The 21,687-nt window shown below is 41.8% G+C and overlaps 1 protein-coding gene and 1 long non-coding RNA gene across 10 annotated transcripts in view; one reads left to right on the top strand and one right to left on the bottom strand.

Moving 5' to 3' along the window:
* The window catches only part of LOC147027771 (FYVE, RhoGEF and PH domain-containing protein 2-like), a 107,317-nt gene that overhangs the window by 64,442 nt on the left and 21,188 nt on the right, over positions 1-21,687 (top strand). The window contains exons 9-14 of the mRNA XM_085877397.1: positions 6,871-7,017; positions 7,778-7,870; positions 8,139-8,218; positions 12,964-12,994; positions 13,242-13,358; positions 14,721-14,846. Coding sequence (XP_085733523.1) covers positions 6,871-7,017; positions 7,778-7,870; positions 8,139-8,218; positions 12,964-12,994; positions 13,242-13,358; positions 14,721-14,846 — 594 coding nt within the window. The remainder of the gene's footprint in view (positions 1-6,870; positions 7,018-7,777; positions 7,871-8,138; positions 8,219-12,963; positions 12,995-13,241; positions 13,359-14,720; positions 14,847-21,687) is intronic.
* LOC147027772 (uncharacterized) overlaps positions 1-21,687 on the bottom strand; it is a 57,385-nt gene that overhangs the window by 26,678 nt on the left and 9,020 nt on the right. For 2 of the 9 annotated variants that reach the window (XR_015057274.1, XR_015057275.1), the window contains exon 3: positions 1-298. This exon is cut by the window's left edge and continues 1,363 nt beyond it. The exons of the other annotated variants lie outside the window; for them this stretch is intronic. This is a non-coding gene — a long non-coding RNA (uncharacterized LOC147027772). The remainder of the gene's footprint in view (positions 299-21,687) is intronic. 9 annotated transcript variants of the gene reach the window in all.

Genomic DNA, 21,687 nt, shown 5'->3' with positions numbered 1-21,687 from the left:
GGTCAAAGAGGACCTCGACCGCCCAATCAGCCAGAGACCCAGCTGTCCGAGTATTAGTCAACCTCACCCAGAATTTGGAATCCCAAGCCTTAAACCCCAGCACATCCAATGATATTATCGAACCAAATAACTCACTTATTGGGATTGCTCCATCCTTAGTGTTCCAAAACAGGATGCAATTATGATGCCTGCTCACCATACCGGGGTCCTGGAAATGGCAGGGACAACACGAGGGATGAGGGGGGAGGAGGATAAGGAGGGAAGTGGAAGCAAGGGAAGCACACGGCTCCCTTCCTGCCTGGTGAGTGAGGCCCACCAGAAAAGAGCAAGGTGAGGGAAAAGCAGGGAGGAAAAGACGAACAAAAACACACAATTAACAGGACAAAAATGAAAATATAAACAAGCAGCCAAGATGGGGAACATAAAAATAAACATGCAAGACCAACATGACAATTGGTACAGGAGGCACAAGGCAAAAAAAAAAAAAAACTCAAAATGAGCTGCCTTGCAGCTGCCACTATAATACAGCCTCGTGAGCGTGCCAAAGCCTGAAGCCTCGGCCTAGTGTCATGTGTGCTTATAACATCATATGGATGTAAATGAATATTCATTTTAATCTGCACACATTGCACATCACATGCAACCAATTTCACCTCCCTGCATGTTGTATTTATTGTTTTTTGTTGTTTGTTTGTTTTTAAACGCTTCTGTATACCGCCCTTGATGCTTGGTTTGCAAGTCACCATCTACAATTCCTAAAGAAGAGACATAATTGCTCTTTTATGGAAAATGTTTTTCGAGGTTTTTTTATCCTCAAAAATAGACCAGTTAATACACAATCGTATTAAAAGATTGGCATATACAACCCTACTCAAATCGTCCTTATGAAGTTGGACAGCCAAATACGCACTGTTTTATATAAGAAAAAAAAAAAGATGATTTTAGGAATAGCCGATACTGCACAAGTGTGTGTGTGTGTGTGTGCGTGCGCGTGTGCGTGTGCGTGTGCGTGTGCGTGTGCGTGTGCGTGTGTGTGTGTTTTGTTGTTGTTGGATGGAAAATTCCATTGCCAGCAATTTGTGGTGTTTCTCGAAATAGGATAATTTTATGCAGGAATCTGGTATATTCAATATTTACAATACTTAGATGAAGGATAAGACATGCCTTGTTTCAAAATAAGACTCAGCAGGCATCGTTATGCCAGTGACACAATTTGGAGAAGAGGGGGAACAAAAATCAGTTTTATTGTACCAATCGCGCTCATCTGCAATGGCCTTAAAAGGAGTGCTGTGATGAAATTGGCACAAAGCAGGGCCTGCTCAATTGCATACAGATGCAAATGGTTCCTATTTTTCCAGACTTTTGTCAATGTTGTGTGAAATTATCTGTATGTGTGTCAGAAGGAGCAGGATGTGCATAGAGTTGAGAAAACAGACTGGATCAATGGCTTGTGTAAGGACAATAGTTATTCTAAGTATTGATAAGCAAATGTTGCTAACTATACGAGCAGTTATTTGAATTTACCGATTTCCTTTGAGTTACTTCCTGTCGTTGTTTTTAGGCACGAACAGGAGACGGAAGTGTGGCTTCTGGTACTTATGGCTCGGTGCGTGCTGCGCCATATTTGAATGCTTGTTACTCGGTATCGTTCTGTATTGAGGAATATACACTGCCGCTGGACGAAACCCATCTCATGGTCCTTTGGTTATTCTGTATCAAACACTGATGTAACACCCACCAATGAATGCAAAGCAGTGTTCTACTGGTGGCAGCGGTGATTTTGGATTCGGAAAAGGGACAGTTATTTCACATTCTCAAGAACTACTGAAGCAACTCTACTTGAAAGTATAGTTTATCTCGTATTCTAGACATTTTAGTGCAAGTTAGAGCAAAAACTATTATTCAAATGGCTGATGAAGAACAGTGAGCTCTGGCAGCAGCACAGGCCGTGAGAACAGGCATAGTACAGCATGGAATGCCAATTCGCTTTGAGCTTCCTCCGCTCTTTACAAGAGATGGCACAGAGTCATTCAATTCATGGATAATGCAGTTTGAAGTCGCTCTGAATATTTCTTCATTCCACTTTGACAAGGAAAAACTGTTACAGGCAAGACTGTCAGGTGCAGCGTTTTCTTATTGGCAGAGCCTCTCCACTGCTCGGAAGAATGACTACGAACAAACGAGGAATAGTCTGAGTGCCGTTTTTGGACGCATACACAACTTGGTATCATTCCAAACGTATCTGAAGCCTTGTGGATGAGGCCTTTCCAACATATGGCCCTGAAGCCAAGAAATGTGAAGTTTTTCGGAGATTTGTGGCTCGTTTGGATTCTGCACTATAAAGTGCATGAGCATGGAGCAACGATAATACAAGCTGCTTTGAAGATGGCTGCCCAATGTGAGTGTGCACCACTTGCTCTGAATATCACAACTCCCAACTCACTCACGTCATTGACTGCTGCAGCCCCTTAGTGGAAACACCCTTCTGCACCTCCAGCACACGTTGCTGAATTATCTGCTGCCATTTCGGACGTCAAATTCGAATTGCGGGAAATTAAACAAAATCAAACCAAAAACACTGAGGACAAAATTGATCTTCTGACACAACAGTTTGCTCACCTGCACCATGATGTGAATGTGATTGCACAACATCAACCTCTTATGCGACACAGCACAGACGGCCATGCCTACAGTGGGGGGTAGAGTCCTTTGCGCTTCGATGCTCTGTCTCCGAGTTGTCAGCAACACATCTCTGAGCTATCAACAGATGCAGTCCCCACATCATTCATTCAACTAATTCTGGAGGGACGGGGTCAGGCATCTCACTCATTATAGAAACATGTCGCCAGTCCATTCCAGCCCTGCGATCACAAACCCTAGTGAAGTCCTTTGTTTTCGCATCATCTGTAATGGGACATCTTATTGAAATGCTTGGATCTCTCACTGTGCAACTGCATATCGGAAGCCACATGTTGAAGCATGTGTTCCATGTCGTCTGCATTGCTAATTATCCTGTCATTATTGGTTGGGATTTCCTCACACAATACCACGTCACCATTCATCTGGTCCATGGACACTTGTCATTCTGTGACAACAAATTGCCTCTGTTACTGTCACAACACCACATTCCAATGCAGAGCAATGCTGTTATCCTCTCTCCTGTGACTGTACCACTCTTGTCCAAGATGACTGTGACAGCCAATCTAGTTTTGCAGCGCAGTGCACATTCCTGTCAAGGAGTAGTATGTGCGCCTCCTTGAACCATGCAAGGGTGATGCCACAGGTCTAGCTGTGACCAGGACACTAACCACAGTGCAGAATGGCTTGGCAGCAGTGCAGGTGGTCAATCCATCTACACAACCTGTGCATCTTCCCACAGGTCATAACCTTGGTCAGTTCCACTCCATGACCAGCCGCCAGCATAAATAATTTGAAATTGTGGATACCACCATCTCTGCTCCTCAAAGAACAAAGCCTTTGGTGAACGTTGACAGTGCAAGCTTGACCGCCCAAGAAAAGTCTCAACTTGAGAGCCTCTTGATGGAATTCTTTGAAATCTTCAGCACATATTCACACAACTATGGTCAGACAGATCTTATTGAACACAACATCATATCAGGCGATTCCACACCAATCAAATTGCTTGCGTATTGCCAATCACCTGCAAAACAAGCCATCATGCAGGGTGAAATCAACAAACTACATCAACAGGGCATTATGGAAGAGTCTTACAGCCCATGGTCTTCTCTTGTGGTTCTTGTTACAAAGAAGGACGGATCGTATCACTTCTGTGTGGATTACAGGAGCATCAATGCTGTTACCATCAAAGACTCTCATCTACTACCACATGTTGGTGACACCCTGGACACCTCCAGAATAAACTTTCAAATTTCTCTCCTTCCTCCAAAACCTGGCGGTGTCTTGTGAAGTCAGTCTCTGATGTATGCTTCCCTTCCATTCCCTTCCTCTCTTCAAATGGCACCACAGCCAACTCCGCTCATGAGAAGGCTGAATGCCTCAATTCTGTGTTCGCTTCCAAAGCTTGTGTCCGCAATCCGTCACTCTCAGTACTCATCCTTCCCTGTCATACTCAACTGCTCCTGCACTCTTGTCTTTTGCACCTGAGACCATGGAGAATGTTCTTTCAACTCTCGACTCTGACTCTGCAACTGGACAAGACGGCATCAGCTCATGTGTCCTAAAATCCTGCTCTGCTGCTCTTTCACATCCTCTCTCTGCCCTTTTCACTCTATTGTTTTCCTTAGGCCACCTTCAATCTGCTTGATAATCAGCCAACATCACTACATGACATAAAAAAGGGTGCAAAAAACTGATCCCAACTGCAGACCTAACAGCTTACTTCCAATCATCAGTAAGGTCATGGAATCCATCATCACAGTTGATATGAAATCATTCCTTTTCTCGAACAACCTCATCTCAGATCACCCATTTGGTTTCAGATCAGGTCACTCCACCATGGACATGCTGCTTCTACTCACCCAACAATGGATGGATGCCTTCAATGTCACACATGTAATCAGGGCTGTTTCTCTGGACATATCTCGTGTTTTTGATACAGTCTGGCATCCCGCCTTGCTTTCCAAACTGTCTGGTTTTGGCATCCAAGGCCAACTCCACGCAATATTTACTGACTTCCTCTGCCTTCGTAGCCAACATGTGGCACTTGACGGACTCCTTTAATCCCCTCTCCCTGTCAAGGCTGGAGTGCCACAAGGCAGTGTTCTGGACTCAGTCCTATTCCTGATCTTCATGACTTCATCAATGATCTCTCTGACTCTCTGGAAAATCCCCTTTATATATTTGCTGATGACTCCACCCTCTGCCGTGAAATCCCTCGTCCTTCAGTCAGGAAGGCTGTGGCCTCTTCCTTCTCTTCAGATCTTGACAAAATCACAAGCTGGTCAAACACATGGAATATGTCTTTCAATCCTTACAAATCTCACACTCGCACTATCGCTCTCTCCGAAAAGACCATCTGGCACACCCTCCATCTACTTTCTTCACAATCCTTTTGAGGAAGTTCAGTCATTCAAACTCTCCTTGGTCTCACAATTAGCCATGTTCTTACTGGGAAAACCACATTTCAAAGTTGACCTCCAAAGCCAACTGCTGACTGGGCAACCTCCATTGTACAAGGTCCTTTCTTGTCTCACCTGAACTTCTATCCAACTACAAGGCCTTCATTCAAGCTTAATGGAGTAATGCTTTCACCTCTGGGCTGGCTCCCCTGCTTCCCACCTTGCTCATCTTGGCACCCTGGAAATGAAGGCTTTCAAGATTATTGGGATCACCTGGTTTGAAGCTAAGTCTATGGGTCTATCACCACACCATCACAGACAGGTCAGTGGTCTCTGTTTTCTACCACCTCCTTTCTGGTTTTGCATTCTTTGCTCTTTCCATGCCCCCCCCCCCCAAGGTTTCTGCAGGGTTCACATGGTCCACCAACCTCATTCTGGTTAAACTCATTCTGGTTCAACCTCATTGTGGTTAAACCTAAATCCAAGATCACTTCTTACCATTCATTAATTCCTCTTTCCTCCAGCCTATAAAACCAACTTTCACATTCATTTCACTCTCACGCTTCCCTCCAGGCCTTCAAGACAGCTGTTCACGACCATCTCAGATCGTCCCCAATCTAAAACCATTATCCTTGCTGCCCTCGTTCACCCCACCCCAATCCCTCCTCCTTCCAAGTTTCCAGTCTTCCTCCGTGAAAGGTTCCTTCTGTATCAATCATGTCCACCCTCGACATCTTCTTCTTCCCATAATTTCTCCCCACACCCATTGTTTGTCCAAGTCTGCCTCTATCTTGGCCCTCAACTTTGCCGTTGGTGTTTTCCCCCTTCTCTCAACTGCTTCTTTTGGCCTGTTGTGTCCTGATCCGTTCAGTGAACTAACTCAAGATCTTGAATGAGCCTTGACTATGTATACTAAAAAAGGCTGTACAAGATATACAGTATGTTGGAATAAAAAGGTGTTGATGTCTTCAGAGCACGTGAGAGTCGGGAGAGACGAGGGAGAGTTGAATCAGTACCATATAGAGCTCGCTCGTGTTTGCATGGAGCATGTTAGAATCACATTTGAAATATTGGGTGTTGTTCAGAGCATAGCAGATCTAGTCAGAGTTGATAAATTATAATGGGTAGCAGAATTAGCTGCATGGGCAGTCATGGAGATCTGACCTGCTGCACGAGATCTGTATTTTAGAGCCAGCTGAAACATGGTTGGGACCTCAGTGCGAAGGGGCACTGAGTTAGCCACAGACATAATTACAGAATATCGTGTTGCAGCATTTGAATTTTCACCTTTGTAGGAGGCCATTGCTTCGAGAAAAACATCTCTGTACAGAATCAAGAGCTCCATCATTTTGATGCTACGATAATGTCACCAAGTCATGTGTGCATTGAGAGAGTGGTGCCACCTTGGCAATCCTTTTCTCTTGAGCTCGAAAAGTTAACTGTCATCGACACTGTGCATTTGTGGTAAACATTATAACATTCAGGTGCCTTGATGATCACTGATGTAACAACCACCTAGGAAGTGCCTTTATCCACATAAAGATGTAGAATTGGAGTTGATGAAGTCATATTTGCAAATAATTTATTCAAGATCAACGGGTTTGTCCTCTGGTTCTCACCATACAGATGAAGCACAATGTGACTACTACAGAATTTGTGACAGTTTAGGTGCAGGTGGTATAAAAGTGCACACTTTCATTATACCATTAAGACGTGCATTGGTCTCCAATTGTGGACACTAATAAATCATTTCTGGTATTATGGTCATCATCATGCAGATAGAGGTGAAGATGTAAATAATGACTTTGTGGTCTTCAATACCTAACCGAAGGAGAAGATGCAAAAACTGCTGGAAATCCATGAGCTGTTGGATGGTGAGGTTGATATTGTTCATCCCAGCAATGAACTCATCAAGGAGGGACCAATCTTCAAGCTCTCAGCCAGAAACGGAGTTCCTCAAGAAAGGCATCTCTTCTTGGTAAGGACATCTTTGTGGAGTTGTGTAGTTTTCTGCAGTTTTTTTTTCTTATGCTTAATGCTTAATTTTTTTCATTGATGCTGGGTGACATATGGAGCTCCTCAGGAAATCATACTATTTCTGTAGGTTTTGTGCCATCTTTTTGAGTTGCATCCAGGTAACTCTTGTGTCTCATTTCATTTTCGAAAGTTTGTCACCAGGTTTCCCCTTGGCCTGCCCACCCTCCCTTTTACCTGGGGTGCACATCATAGTGCATTTTTACCTCCACCACCAATGGTGGACAGAGGTTATATTTTCACCCCTGTTTATTTTTTTGTCTGTCGATCTGTCTCTGTTTGTTTGTGAGCAGGATATCTCAAAAAGTTATGGGTAGATTCACACAAAACTTGGTTGCTGGCATGGATGTGTGTGTGTCAAGGACAAATCGATGAGATTTTGGTGAAGATCCAGATACTATAATTTTTAAAGTGATTCTTCACCATTGAGAGACGGGGCCAAAAATGATATGTAGCACGATATCTCAAAAAGTTGTGGACGAGTTATGACAAAACTCGGTGGATGAGTTGGTTTGGTGACGAGAATAAGCCGATGAGATTATTGGTTCACGTCCGGATCCAGATCCGGCCTGTCAGTGGGATACAAAATGCAGACAGTTCAGCCTGACAGAGGTATATGCTCTACCGAATGCCATTCTAGTTTTCAACCAGTTTTTGTTGTTCATAAATTTTCTCTTACTTGTGTAGCTTCTCTTTCTCTACAGTTCAACAACATGCTGCTACACTGTGTTCCCAAGATGCGTCTCATGCGAACCAAGTTCTCTGTTCGCACATGCCTTGATATTGCTGATCTTAAGGTAAGATCACATCATTGGGCCATTTCAATCGTGAAATACCTTTGATGTGCTTTCCACTCATTCACTATATCCTTTTGTCATCCTCCTTAATTTCATGTTCCCTCTTAAATATCCCATTATCTTGTCACGTTCTCCACTTCCATCATTTCAAAATTTTGACTTTCATATTTCTGTTACCAACATCCCGATTCGTCTCTCATGCGATAAAAAAAATCCATTTTTTTGTCTTCATAATTTTTCTTTTTTCAAAATCAAATAACACCAACAGGTTGTAGATGATATGAAGAATGAAGAGGCATCTACATTTTCCATATATGGCAAGCAAAGGGCCCTTGACATCCAGACCAGGTGAGTGTCATTCTGGATCTACAAACCAATCTGAACGTTTCTAAATACATTGAATATTCACATATATTTTCCATCCACAAAGAGGTGTAAGTAGATGTGATAACCAACTGAAGAATGCTTCACTTTATAACTCTTCTTTCACTGTTGTGGCTTACATATCTTATGTTTCTGGCGTGATCTCACCGTCACGCTGTCCCATGATTTTCCCTGCTTCTTATATGAAACACTTTATGATTCAGTCCATTGCAGAGCTTGCTGTTCTAATGGGTGGGGTAACAGTTTGTCATCATTGCCTGCAGATGAGAATGGCAATTTAGTCAATAATTTGAGACAATCAGCACATCGCCCTCGGCAGATTGAGGGTAGATCAAAAACAATTTCATAAGGAACCTCAATGCAGAAGGAGGCCATTAGGCCCATCAAGCCTCTGCAATCTTGCCAATATCCACATAGCCCTCAATCTACAATGCCTCTCGGTACATATCTAATTCTAGTTAAAACATATGTACTGTTTCTGCTGTCACTATCTTTCCAGGGACACCATTCCATGCATTAACTGCTTTTGAGTGAACAACCTGAACATAATCTTAATTATCCTCTTTTTTTACTCTCAAGGGGCTGACAGGATGGCCTCAAGGTACTCACACTCATCTCTAAGGTGTCTATCCTGGGTTTGAATCTTGGCACAGTTATAAACTGTCATCCTGGTGTTTCACAGGCAGGGAGTTTTATTAACGTGTCCCTCAGCTGGACATTAAACTGGGTGTCCTGTCTGACGGCATTAGTTTGTGGATGTTAAAGATCCCACAGTGTCCTTCACAAAGATTAGGTGAGTTATTGCCTGCAGCCTGGTCAAATTACAAATTCCTGCCCCAACAACTCCTGGGAAGGCAATGGCAAACCACTTAGTATAACCCTTGCCAAGAAACTGCTTCGGCAACTCCGATGTTCTGAAACAGAGTATGGTACAACAGAATTAGAATTACTTTCAAATCATGGCCCCTCATCCTATCACTGTCAGTTCTGCAGAAAAAAAAACTCTTCTGCACTTATTCCGTCTGTACCCTTCATTATCTTAAACATCTCAATCAAATCCACCCGTAATCATCTTCTTTCTCATATATAAAATACTGTCTCTTTCAGCCACAACTCATAGCTTAGCAGAGCTTGCCCTGGAATCAATTGAGTTGTTTTATGCTGAACCCTTTCTATCCTTGGATGTGGTGACCAAAGTTGAACTACAACAACATTCAATAGAGTGCATACCTCTGCCAGACTGAACAGTTTATGTTTTGTATCCCAATGATAGGCTGGACCTTGATCCAGACCTGAACCAAAATCTAATCAATTCGTCCTTATCACAGAACCAAACTGTCCACCAAGTTTCACCCGAATCCGTCCACAACTTTTTTAAGATATCGTGCTATACACGGTGTTCCAAAAATACCTGGACAACTTTGGTTGTTAATATATTTAGTCCCTCAAATGATACGATACCTTTTGGTTTATATGATAGGGAAACTCATTAAGTTTTGTGCACACCATCAATACACTTCAATGTGAGCTCTATTTGTCACGCACAGGATATCAAAGTGGTACACGAGTTCTTGCCATGTTCGGCTCAGCATGTTTGTGTCCACCAGTGTGCATGCAGCTGTGATCTGAGAATGAACATCCTGCAGGTTTGTCACCTTGGTGTTGTGGACAACATCTTTGACAAACGCCCACAGAAAAAAAAATCAAGGGGGGTTATGTCTGATGATCGTGTGGGCCAGGTGATTGGTCCATCTTGGCCAATTCAGCAACCTGGAAATTTTTCATTCAGGATGGCTTGAAAGACCAAGGACAAATTAGGGGGAGTGCCGTCCTGTTGAAAAATAATATCTGGTTGCAGGTTTTCAACATATGGGAAGGCGAATCCTTCCCACATGTTTATGTAAATTGTTGAGGTTATTGTATTCTCTGCAAAGAAAAACGGACTCACCAAGCAGTCATGAAGAAGGCCACACCACACGTTGACCTTTGGACTATCACGTGTGTGTTCAATGACCACGTGGGGTTTTTTCAGAGCGCCAGATCCTCACAATGTGCCGGGTGACCTTCCCCAACACATGAAAGCAAGCTTCATCTGTGAACATGACCTTTTTTCAGGAAATCTTCATCATCCTCTATGCGACTGAGCATTTCCAAGGCAAGCACCTTGCATTTGGGTCCTTCATTTGATTTGAGTTCCTGCAGAATCTGCACCTTATCAGCATAAAGCTTCAGTCTTTGATGTAAGATCCTGTGTACAGTGGTGGTTGGTAGTCCCCGTTTTCTCGATGCGTGTCAAATTGATTTTCTGGGACTTTGTTGAAATGATTCATGCACTCGTTCAACGTCTGATGCACTTGTGCTTGGTCAACTGGTACTTTTCTGTTTCTGACAACTTCCAGTCTCCTTAAACCCCTTCTACCACTCTCTGCTACTCGTCCATGATGGCAGATTCCTTCCATACATTGTACAGAAATTATGCTGAACTTGCTTGTCGGATCTCGTCTCGAAGAACCATTCAATGCACTGAGTTTTTTCTTGTGGAGTCACCATTTTCTTTTACATTAAACCACCAGACCTGAAAATAAAGAAAACCTTATGAGTTTCTGTATCATATGAAACAAAGGGTATCATTGCATCATTTGTGGGACTAAATATATTAATAACCAAAGTTATCCAGGTCTTTTTGGAACACCTTGTACATCGTTTTTCACCCTATCTCTCAATGGTGAAGAGTCACTTAAAAATTCTCGAACCCAGATAGAATCTGAATCTATCCATCCATTGGGACCATACTCTGTGCAGAGGGTTAGTGCTGCCTTGGCAGTCTCCTTTGATAATGGGCACAATCCAGGATGGGTTGCCACTCGGACACAAATCTAATCAATTCATCCTTGTTACACTCCCAAACTGTCCACCAAATTTCCTCCGAATCCGTACATAACTTTTTGAGATATTCTGTTCACAGAAAAAAAAAAAAATCAGAGACACACAGGGGTGAATACATAACCTCCATTTCCCTGAAATATAAATGAGGCTTCATTAAATTTCCATGCAGCACAGTGTTAACAGTTCATCTTTTTATTTATCATTTATTCCCCATCATCTCACGTCATGAATGAAACCATCTCTATCTGAGGCATATCTCCTGTAAACTGTAAACTGTAAGCAGCAGTAACACGTGAGACGTTCAACAAGTTGAATAGCACTTTCAAACACTACTCTTGTGAAGACAAAATCTATACAAACGAATACTCCCTATTTTTATGCATGTACACAATGAAAACAAATGGAAAGCAGCCCAGCACATTGGCCATTCCATTGGGCCCACACTCTGTGCAGAGCGTCGGTGCTGCCAAAGCAGTCTCCTGGGCTATTGGGCACAATCCTGGACAGGTCGCCACTACAACACAGGATACTCGAATCGCTCAATCATCCCAGCAAGCTGGTACACATTTTGCTGACCTCGGAAGGATGACAGGCTGAGTCAACCCCACGTGGTATGAATTCAACAGCTGAGCAGGATTTGGAACTCAGGACCCTATCCATTAAGCCAACAACAGGCATAGCACATTGACAAACCCTGTATTTTCAGCTGAAACAGAAAAGTTGGGATCGAGAGATAGGATCGAGTACACCTGAGAGAGTGGGTGGGTGACGCGACGCAAAGCACAACTAAACGTTTTTCTTCAAATAAATGAAGTTGGCAGAAAAATGTAATTTCAACTTGCTGTAAAAAAAAAAAGAAGAGTCATGCCTGTTGCTCTTGCTTTATTTGATTGTTCATGGCCAAGGATAGCTGGGATTTTGTCCTGACTCTTCTCTGGTCTGGGAATGGTTCCACGTAAACCATGAACACATGCAGTGGTCATTAGTCAAATTGCAGATGTTGTCTTGGCATTGTCTGTGTTGTAATGAAGGCCCTCCCACACTGAACCTTTCCCTTGGAACAGTTTGTGATATTTATTAATGGATAATGGTCATCAAGTGTTTTGAAATGCATCTTTGCCACAGGGGCAAAAATTGGCAGGGTTGGCGGGGGGGGGGGGGGGGACACAGACAGACGTTGTTGAAAAAGATACACAAGTGAGAACATTTAGTTATCCTATTTACAAATTGAAGGACAAACAAGCTAAGCTGAGAAGAAGAACTACAATATTATTGGGTGAATTAAAGAGGCAATTAAATCCATGAAGATCACTTTCAAGAATGTGATATAGTAACTTATGGGATGCCCTGTGTAGAGCAATTTTAGGTATGATTAATATTATTTTGTTGAGATAAATCATCTCGAGAATGTATTCAATCACCATGATGAGAAATTATTTTTAAAGAAGAAAACTTAAATAGCCTTGTTCAGTTTGAATGCCGTTTCAAATGATGTGGTGATTGTTCATTGATGGAGTTTCTAGAAACTTGAACTAGTAACAAGGAATGATAACTTAATTGCAACTTCTCAACTGAACGAAGCAGTTATCATAGTAAAAGTAACTTTGCTTTATTAAATGACGGGGTTGGTCAACAAATCTAGATTGGGTTACTGAGACATTAATAAATCATCAAGAAGATTGATGTCTAAAGCTGTAGCAAGTCTCCTTGATGTCCAACTTTAAAAACTTCTGGAGTAGGTTATTAAATATAGTTGTGAAGCACTGCATGGTTGTTGTCATGTTTGTATAACAGTTTTAAGCAACTTCTTTTCTTTCATGTAGAACTCAGAAAGAGAAGCAAGAATGGATGGAGGTAAGTACTTAAACATTTTCAATTTGGAGATAAGAGGCTCATAAAAAATGAAAAGTGTCATACTAATGAGGAGTGTAATGAATAGATGCCAAGGGTTTGAGGAGGCACGGTAAAGGAAATCGTACTTTGAAAGAGAAAAAGAAAATGTCAGAAAAATCTAGCAGAGGGTTCATAAAACATAGAGATGTGGATCTCATTCCTTGTGAGAGATCAATTTATCTGGTGATGTCCGCTCTATACACAACAGGCTCTTCAGGATGTGATAACAAAATATGAGATCAATATGAAGTCATTTAAAGACCACTGTAAAGAGGAAGAAGAAGAAGAAGAAAAAGAAGAAGAGAAAGAAGAAAATGTTGAGCATGTAGGTGAAATGATTCTCTGACCAATGTAATGGGACTTCTTTTTGCTACAGTGATCAGTGTTTTTTTTTTACTCTGTTAAATATTCATGGACAAACACATTTTTCGGGTCATGTTATGTGTGCTGTACAAGTCCTGGGATGAGATCTTCCCCCACAATTACAACCTCTGGGCTGTTATCTGTGCCAAAAACTGAAAATAGAGGTAAACAATAAGCTGTATCAGTGTATCACTGTCGCATTTTACATATGCTTTGAAATGTTCAACAAGTTTCTAAGAAGAGTAAATTTTGAGGATGACAAATACAATGTAGTTTTTTTCTCCTAATTGACAATGATGTTACCTACAATGTTATAGGATACCTTCTTTTAACGTAGTTAAAAATGATTGACATAAAAAAAAAAATCAACAAGATTGATGTCTAAAGCTGTAGCATATTCCATAACATTGAAATATTACTGTCCATTCACTCAAAGCCATAAATGGATCGGGAAAACTTACTACAATGGAGCAAATGTATATGTCACCGAAACTCTAAAATTGACGTGTGGCGGAAATAGTTCCACCTTTGGTGGTAACCGGTATAACAAATCATCTTCCTTTGTCTTATGAAATGGAATATGATGTGTTTTGATCAATAAACTTTCTTTCACAAATGACAAAAATGATAAAGTGCATTTCCAAGACTGTGCCGCAGCACATTGCCTACCAAGGTGGGCCGAGAAGGGTACTCCTTCCCGTAGAGCTGGTGTGCCCGCTCGTATCATTTAACATAGGAAGTGTCATGGGGGATAAATGATAAATTAAAAGACGGAGTGTTCGTGTGTTTCCACTGCACTGTAGAGAAATTTAGTGAGACCTCATCTGCATTATTGTATTCACTTTTGGTCACCAGCGTCGGAGTGGAGACCTATTCAGGATTGTGCCCAATAACCCAAGAGACTGTTTAGGCAGCACCAACGCTCTGCACGGAGTATGGTCCCAATGGATTGGATTTTGGTCACCGCATCTGAGGAAGGACATAGCTGCCATAGAAAGGGTTTGGCGTAGAGCAACTACTTTGATCCCAAAGCTAGCTAGACTAAGCTATGAGTTGCAACTAAAAGAGAGATGACTTTATACATGGGAAAGGAGGTGATTACGAGTGGATTGTATTGCGATATTTTAGATAATGAAGGGTATAGACATAATAAATGAGGAATGGTTTTTCTGCAGCATTGACAGCGATAGAACAATATTTTATACAATAAAATAATTGATAGTCCTGATGGCTGTGTGTGTGTGTGTGTGTGTGTGTGTGTGTGTGTGTGTGTGTGTGTGTGTGTGTGTGTGTGTGTGTGTGTGTGTGTGTGTGTATAATGCAGCTCTTTGAACTGGGGAAACGAGCTCCACAGTGGATCCGCGACATGGATGCAACAATGTGTATGAAGTGCAAGGAACTATTCAACACCATAACACGTCGTCGTCATCATTGCCGTGCCTGTGGTCATGTAAGCACTGGGAACGTCCCTCCATATAGTTCCTCTTTTCACCCTTTCTGGTGTCTGCCATTCTTAACCTTCATCATCTATCTCCAGGCTGTGTTGAACTCAATTCAGTCCATATTTTAGATACTACAAGTTGGGCTACCTGACCAGGATTGGGTTATTTAGACTTTAGTAAAGCATCAAGAAGATTGTTGTTAGCTCAGATCAACTCATAAATATGCAAAGCCATAAATACATGAACACAGTGGAAAGGAGGGAAACACACCAACAGCAGAGTAGAGGGACACAACAGCAGAACACATGGAATTGGTGACGGGAAGAAACACCCAGAAGAAAACACCTGAGCCCATAAATGGACATTTTACACCTGCAGCAAAAAAAAAAAATAACACTCGAGAGTGTTTCTGCAGGAAGGATTGGAGACACAGAATTCTGTGTTGTTGTGAAGGAGCGAGAGTTAGGGATATTGAAGGAAGGGTGAACGATATTGTATCGGGTCAGGGCAGGAAGAAGTTGGTTGCACCGAGGTGCTCATGATGTCCGGAAAGTTTACTCAAAGGTTTTGAAAAATAGATACAGGATATTGGGTAAGCAGCTGAAAGCAAAGGGTTGTCAGGTAATGTTTACTGGGATCCTCTCAAGATTAGGAAACGATATAGAAATTATGAGCAGAGCAATAGACGTCAACCAAGGCTGGAAGAATGGTGTCGGGAGGAAGGTTTTACATTTAGGAAGCAGTGGGAATCATTTAGGAAACCAAGGGAGGGTTTCCAGAATGATGGCCGTATATTAAATAGAAAGGGGGCAGCAAGGTTTGCAGCGGGAATTAAGGAAGGAATTCAGGCTCTTTTAGGTCAGCGGAGGGTGGGGAAGCTATAAAGGAAGGAACAGATGAAGTAATTGGGATGAGTAAGGCCAGGCAGGAAAATAGAATTTCAGGAAGGGAAAAGTTAAATATATTCAAAACCAATGCCAGAAGTTTAAATAATGAGATGGAAGAGCTTGAACCAAAGTAGATAGCGAGGAGTACGATATACAGTAGTTGCAGTGAGTGAGACACGGTTTAAGGAGGAGAGTAACTGGAGGACAGGATGAGAAGGCTACAAGGTGTATCGGTGTGATACGAAGGAGAGAATAGGAGGAGGAGTAGCAATCTGGGTAAAGGACAGCATTGTAACATAACAAGAGAAAGGGGTGACATTAAGAAAGGAATAAATGTTGAGGATTCTGTGTGGGTAGAGATTAGAGATTGTAAAAAGAGTAAGATACTGGAAGAATGCTATTATAGGGCTCCGGGTAGGAAGGAAGAGTAGGAAGGAGGAGTACATGAAGAATTAACCAGATATGAAACATGAAAGTTGAAAACTTTGGGAGTTAGACTGCGGAAAGGAACGGATGGAAAACAGCATCCTGGTTGCCTTGGCAACCACTTTAGATGACGAACGTATGTCACGACACACCGTCTCCACAGTCTGTACCTATGTACCAAATATGAAATGTTAAGGTTGAAAACTTTGGGAGAGTGCGGACAGGAACAGATGGAAAACAGAATCCTGGTTGCCATGGCAACCACTTTAGATGACGAACGTATGTCGCGACACACCGTCTCCACAGTCTGTACCTATGTACCAAATATGAAACGTGAAAGTTGAAAACTTTGGGAGTTAGAGTGCGGACAGGAACGGATGGACAGACAGACAGACGGACGGACGGACGACCGGTATCACATAATACGCCCCGATATATATATATATATATATATATATATATATATATATATATATATATATATATATATATATATATATATATATATATATATATATATATATATCGGGCGTATAAAAAATAGTGTGGTAGATAAAAACATTGCAAAGGAAAAAAATAACTTGCACCAAAAACTTTAACATTTTCACGCTCACGTTGACGCTCACGCCGGGGGTATTGCTATAGCTCTCTGTTCTTCGAACAGGCGAGCTAAAAAGGGCATGTGGTAAGGGAAGAAGATTGATCATGGGGGATTTTAACTTGCCAGGGATAGATTGGGTCCTGGAACAGGGAAAGGACAGAGCAGATGAGGATTTCCTAGTTTTAGTCCAGGATTGCTTTTTAACCCAGTTTGTAGATAAGCCCACAAGGGGGAGTGCAGTGTTCGACCTGCTTTTAAGTAACGATCCCAATATGGTGGAGGAGGTAGAGGTTGGGGAGCATTTTGGAGCAAGTAACCACAACATTGTGTGTGCAAAGATTCTGTTGAGGGTTAGAGTTCAGGAAAGTAGGGTAAGGCTCTTAGATTTCAGGAAGGCAAACTTTGAGGGTATGAGGAGAGAATTGGGTGATGCAGATTGGGAGACTCTAACAACAGGACAATTAGCATCAGAAAAATGGGAAACCTTCAAGAACCAAATGTGTAGAGTGCAGAGTGAGTACATTCCAATGAGGTGTAAAACTAGAAGTAGAAAGAGACCAGGGTGGTTGAGCAGTGAGATAAGGAACGCTATTAAGGAGAAGCAAAAGGCATTTATTAGGTTTAAAATAACAGGACTGGAGTTAGATTTATATCATTATCGGAGTAAACGGAGGCAAGTGAAGAAAATAACTCAGCAAGCCAAAAGAGAGTACGAGAAGGACATGGCTAAGAATATTAAACATAATAGCAAGGCTTTCTTTAAGTATATCAGGGGAAAAGAACAGGTTAGGACAAGTGTGGGCCCATTGAGGAATAGCACCAGGAGAGTGGTTCGTGATGAAAGTGAGATGGCAGGCTTATTAAACAGGAATTTTTCTTCAACTTTTACACAAGAACAGTCAGGAGAATTGCCAATAGCTGAGAGTATCTATCGAGGAGGTGAGGAAGGGCTTTTACAGAAGATCCGGGTTGGAGTGGAGGAAGTAAAGGAACAGCTAGGAAATCTAAGAGTAGATAAGGCTCCGGGTCCAGATAATATGCAACCGAGAGTAGTGAGATGGGTTGCTGAGCAGGTAAGCGAGATGTTAACGCATATTTTCAATAGCTCACTGGAGTCAGGACAGGTACCAGAGGATTGGAGAGTAGCAAATGTAACACACTATTTAAGAAAGGATCCAGAGAACAATTGGGAAACTATACACCTGTTGGTTTGAATTCATTTGTGGGGAAGGTATTGGAGACATTAATTAAAGACCGGATGAGGAACCATTTAAACAAATTAAAGGTTGTCAGCATGGGTTTACCAAAGGTAGTTCCTGTTTAACAAATCTTTTAGAGTTCTATGAAACAGTGACTGATTGGGTGGATGAGGGAAGGGCAGTGAACACAGTATATCTAGACTTTAAGAAGGCATTTGATAAGGTACCACAACGGAGGTTGTTAGCCAAAGTGAGGACTTGTGGAGTGGCTGGTCAGGTAGCTAATTGGATTGCAAACTGGCTTAGTGATAGGAAAGAAAGAGTGGCTGTGAGTGGGAGGATGTCTTGCTGGGAGTATGTAAGTGGCGAAGTACCTCAGGGATCAGTACTCAGACCATTGCTATTCAACATTTACATCAACGATTTGGATAGTGGGGTGAAGAGTAGGCTTTCAAAATTTGCGGATGACACAAAGCTTGGAGGTAAGGTGGATAGCAGAGGGGATGGTGAACAGAAAAAAGAGAGTATTGATACTTGCATGGATTGGACAAAACACTGGCAGGTAGATTTTAACCTGACCAAGTGTAAGGTGTTGGGGGATGATAAAGAACAATGAAAATAGAGATTACAGGATGCAAGGGATCATTTTGGAGCATGTCACACAGGAGAAGGATCTGGGGGTGGTAATAGATACGGGAGGTAAGCAGGCAGCACAGTGCGAGGCAGCTATAGGGAAAGCAAATAGGGTTTTAGGCTGTATTCAGAGGGGCATCATTTATTTATCAAAAGAGGTGGTGTTAACATTGCACAGGAATTTAGTGAGGCCACATTTAGAATAGTGTGTGCAGTTTTGGTCATCACAGTTCCGGAAGGACATAGATGCCATAGAGAAGGTTCAGCGTAGAGCTACTAGATTGATTCCGGTCCCAGCTAGACTCAGCTATGAGGAGCAGTTGAAGGAGACAGGGCTTTATTCACTAGAAAGGAGGCGGTTGCGAGGAGATATGATAGAGAAGTTTAAGATAATGAAAGGTAGAGATAAAATAAGTGCAGATGAATTATTCAACAGAGTAGACAGTGACAGACCAGGAGCCATAGCCTGAGAGTAAAGAAGAGGAGAGTTAAGATGGTAGCAAGGCAGGGGACTTTTACTTAGAGAGTAGTTACTGCATGGAATGGTCTCCCTGGAAAGGTAGTGGCAGCAGAAAAAGTAGAAAAGTTTAAATTGGAATTAGATAGGTACCTGGAAGTTATGGAGATAGAGGGGTATGGGGATATTGATAAGACTTTTAGGTAGTTTGAGTATTGATGGGTGATTGTGTACGGAGTGCTGTTGGTAGGGGTCTTGTTAAGGGGGGGGTTATGTGGTTGATGTGCGTTTTTAACCAGGCCCATGCCCCCTCTCCGAGGGGAGGAAAGGGAAAAAGAGAGAAAAAAAATTTCTTTCATTAATTAAAATCATCTTGGGTTGGTGTGGTGTTCGTTCGTGCAGGCATGATGGGCTGAATGGCCTCCACCTGTGTTGGATTTCCTTGTTGAGAGTGCAGCTTGGCAATGATGGGCCAAATAGCTTCATTTCCTTGTTTTAAGCTGCAGAGAATTGTTTGATGACTCATTAGACTCAGAGTAACACCGTGGAGACTGTGAACCCTTTGTATATTAATTCCCATTCAGCAAACAACAAATATATTTAAATGTAATAGGTTTGATTTTCTCGTGTATCGACCTTCAAGCACGCACATGCAGTCCAGGTTGCACACCTTTCCCAGCTCAGCGAGTCATGTGATATGTGACACTGGATCACCCAAAGCACCATTATTTCATGTTTTTGTTTTTGTTTTTACATCCACTTGATTAAGAATTGAAAGCTTTGAGTGATGACCTTCCCCATCTAAAACTAATGCAGTACAGTGCAGCAAGTTTGGGGAAACTGGCACAGGGGTTTGGAAATATACAATAAACAAACAAGAAAAAGGCATCGTGCAGAGCACGATACTTGCAAAATCCACCCCCCCCCCCACTCTCCAAAGGTTGCCGTGGATACATCAAATTGTCCATTTCATTCAGAATAAAATTGACAATCTTAATCAAAGCTCAGGTCAATCGGATGAAAATTGATGATTTTAGAAGTTTGACCTTGAGTTGACCTTTGACCTTTTGACATCAAAAATAGTTGCTTTCCCAATTCAGTGATGGACGATTCAAATACTGTTCAACTTTCAAGTAAATCGGATGAAAAATGACGATTTTAGAAATTCGACCTCAAGATAATCTTTGATCTTTGACCTCAAAATGAATGGGCTTCTCGATTGAGACTACCTCGACAACTCAGTAAAGTTGCATGACAATCGGTTTGGAATTGTGACCTGTCGGCGATTGACAGACAAAGGGACAAAATAACAAAATCGACCAACCGATATACTTGAAAAATCTTCGATTTTGCATGTAACAAACACAGACTTGCTTTTCGATACGAACATTTGCACTCCCCGACCAGGAGTGCCCATCTCGGCCCACCATCGCTAGGCAATTTAAAGTGGTGATACTGTATTTCCAAAAAGTGCTACTTTCTTCTGGATCACGCTGTACACTTGACAAAGAATTGTGATTACCATCACCATATTTGGCCTTGTTGGACCATATTGTAATATTTTTGTGCTTTCTAATGCAACAAAAGTGATGTTGTTCTGGGACACACTGGATACCTGAAAATTATTTTGGGGACATACTATAATCATATTTGGTCTTGATGGACCACACTGTAAAGTTTTGGTGAATGTAAATGATAAGTGATCAATTTTGAAGTTTTTGTCACACACACACAAATACATCCAATATATAAAGCCCTTTCTAACCACTGACTGACTGATTCACTAACTCACTGACTGATATTAAAGATCGGTACCTTCCGGGTGACGTAGAGAGCTGAAATGTTGTGTGCCAATGGACATTGAAGCCAGTACACCGGGAAAAAAAATCACAATCATTGGACAACATCCGAAAATGATAACATAAATTAATGAAAAAAAAATGCAGTTGAGTGACCTGAGACAATGGGAAAGCACAATAATTTTGTGTGCCGATGGACATCGAAGCTGATTCACCAGGAAAAAAAAAAATCACAGAACTGTCAGAAAGCATCTGAAAATGAAAATATAAATAAATGAAGAAAGAAATGCAGGTGGGCGATGCAAGACAATGGGGAGGCACGGTTCGTATGCTCACACAATGTCTAAGCAGATGTATATAGATGTGTGGATATACGTATGTGTATATATTATATATATATATATATATATATATATATATATATATATATATATATATATATATATATATATATATATATATATATATTCTTCTTTCGGCTGCTCCCGTTAGGGGTCGCCACAGCGGATCATCCGTATGATCCGCATAGTGATTTGGTACAGGTTTTACGCCGGATGCCCTTCCTGACGCAACCCTGGTCGCCTCTTACGACACAGGGATATGGTACACCTATTATAACCGGGGTATACACCGGCCCAGTATACTGGTACTCATTTCGCCGACCTCGTAAGGATGACAGGCTGAGTTAACCCCCTGGTGTATTAATTCAGTGGCCCAACGGGGCTTGAACTCAGGACCTTTTGGATCCCAAGCCGCTGCTCTAACCACTGCGCCAACACCAGTCTTTTATATATATATATATATATATATATATATATATATATATATATACATACATACACATACA

Source organism: Eptatretus burgeri, chromosome 4, assembly GCF_056783735.1.
Source record: "Eptatretus burgeri isolate ZD-2024b chromosome 4, Ebu_testis_v1, whole genome shotgun sequence".
In the NCBI taxonomy this organism is placed as follows: Eukaryota; Metazoa; Chordata; class Myxini; order Myxiniformes; family Myxinidae; genus Eptatretus; species Eptatretus burgeri.
The sequence above is the reverse complement of the archived record's forward strand: the minus strand, read 5'-3'. Positions and strand labels throughout refer to the sequence as shown.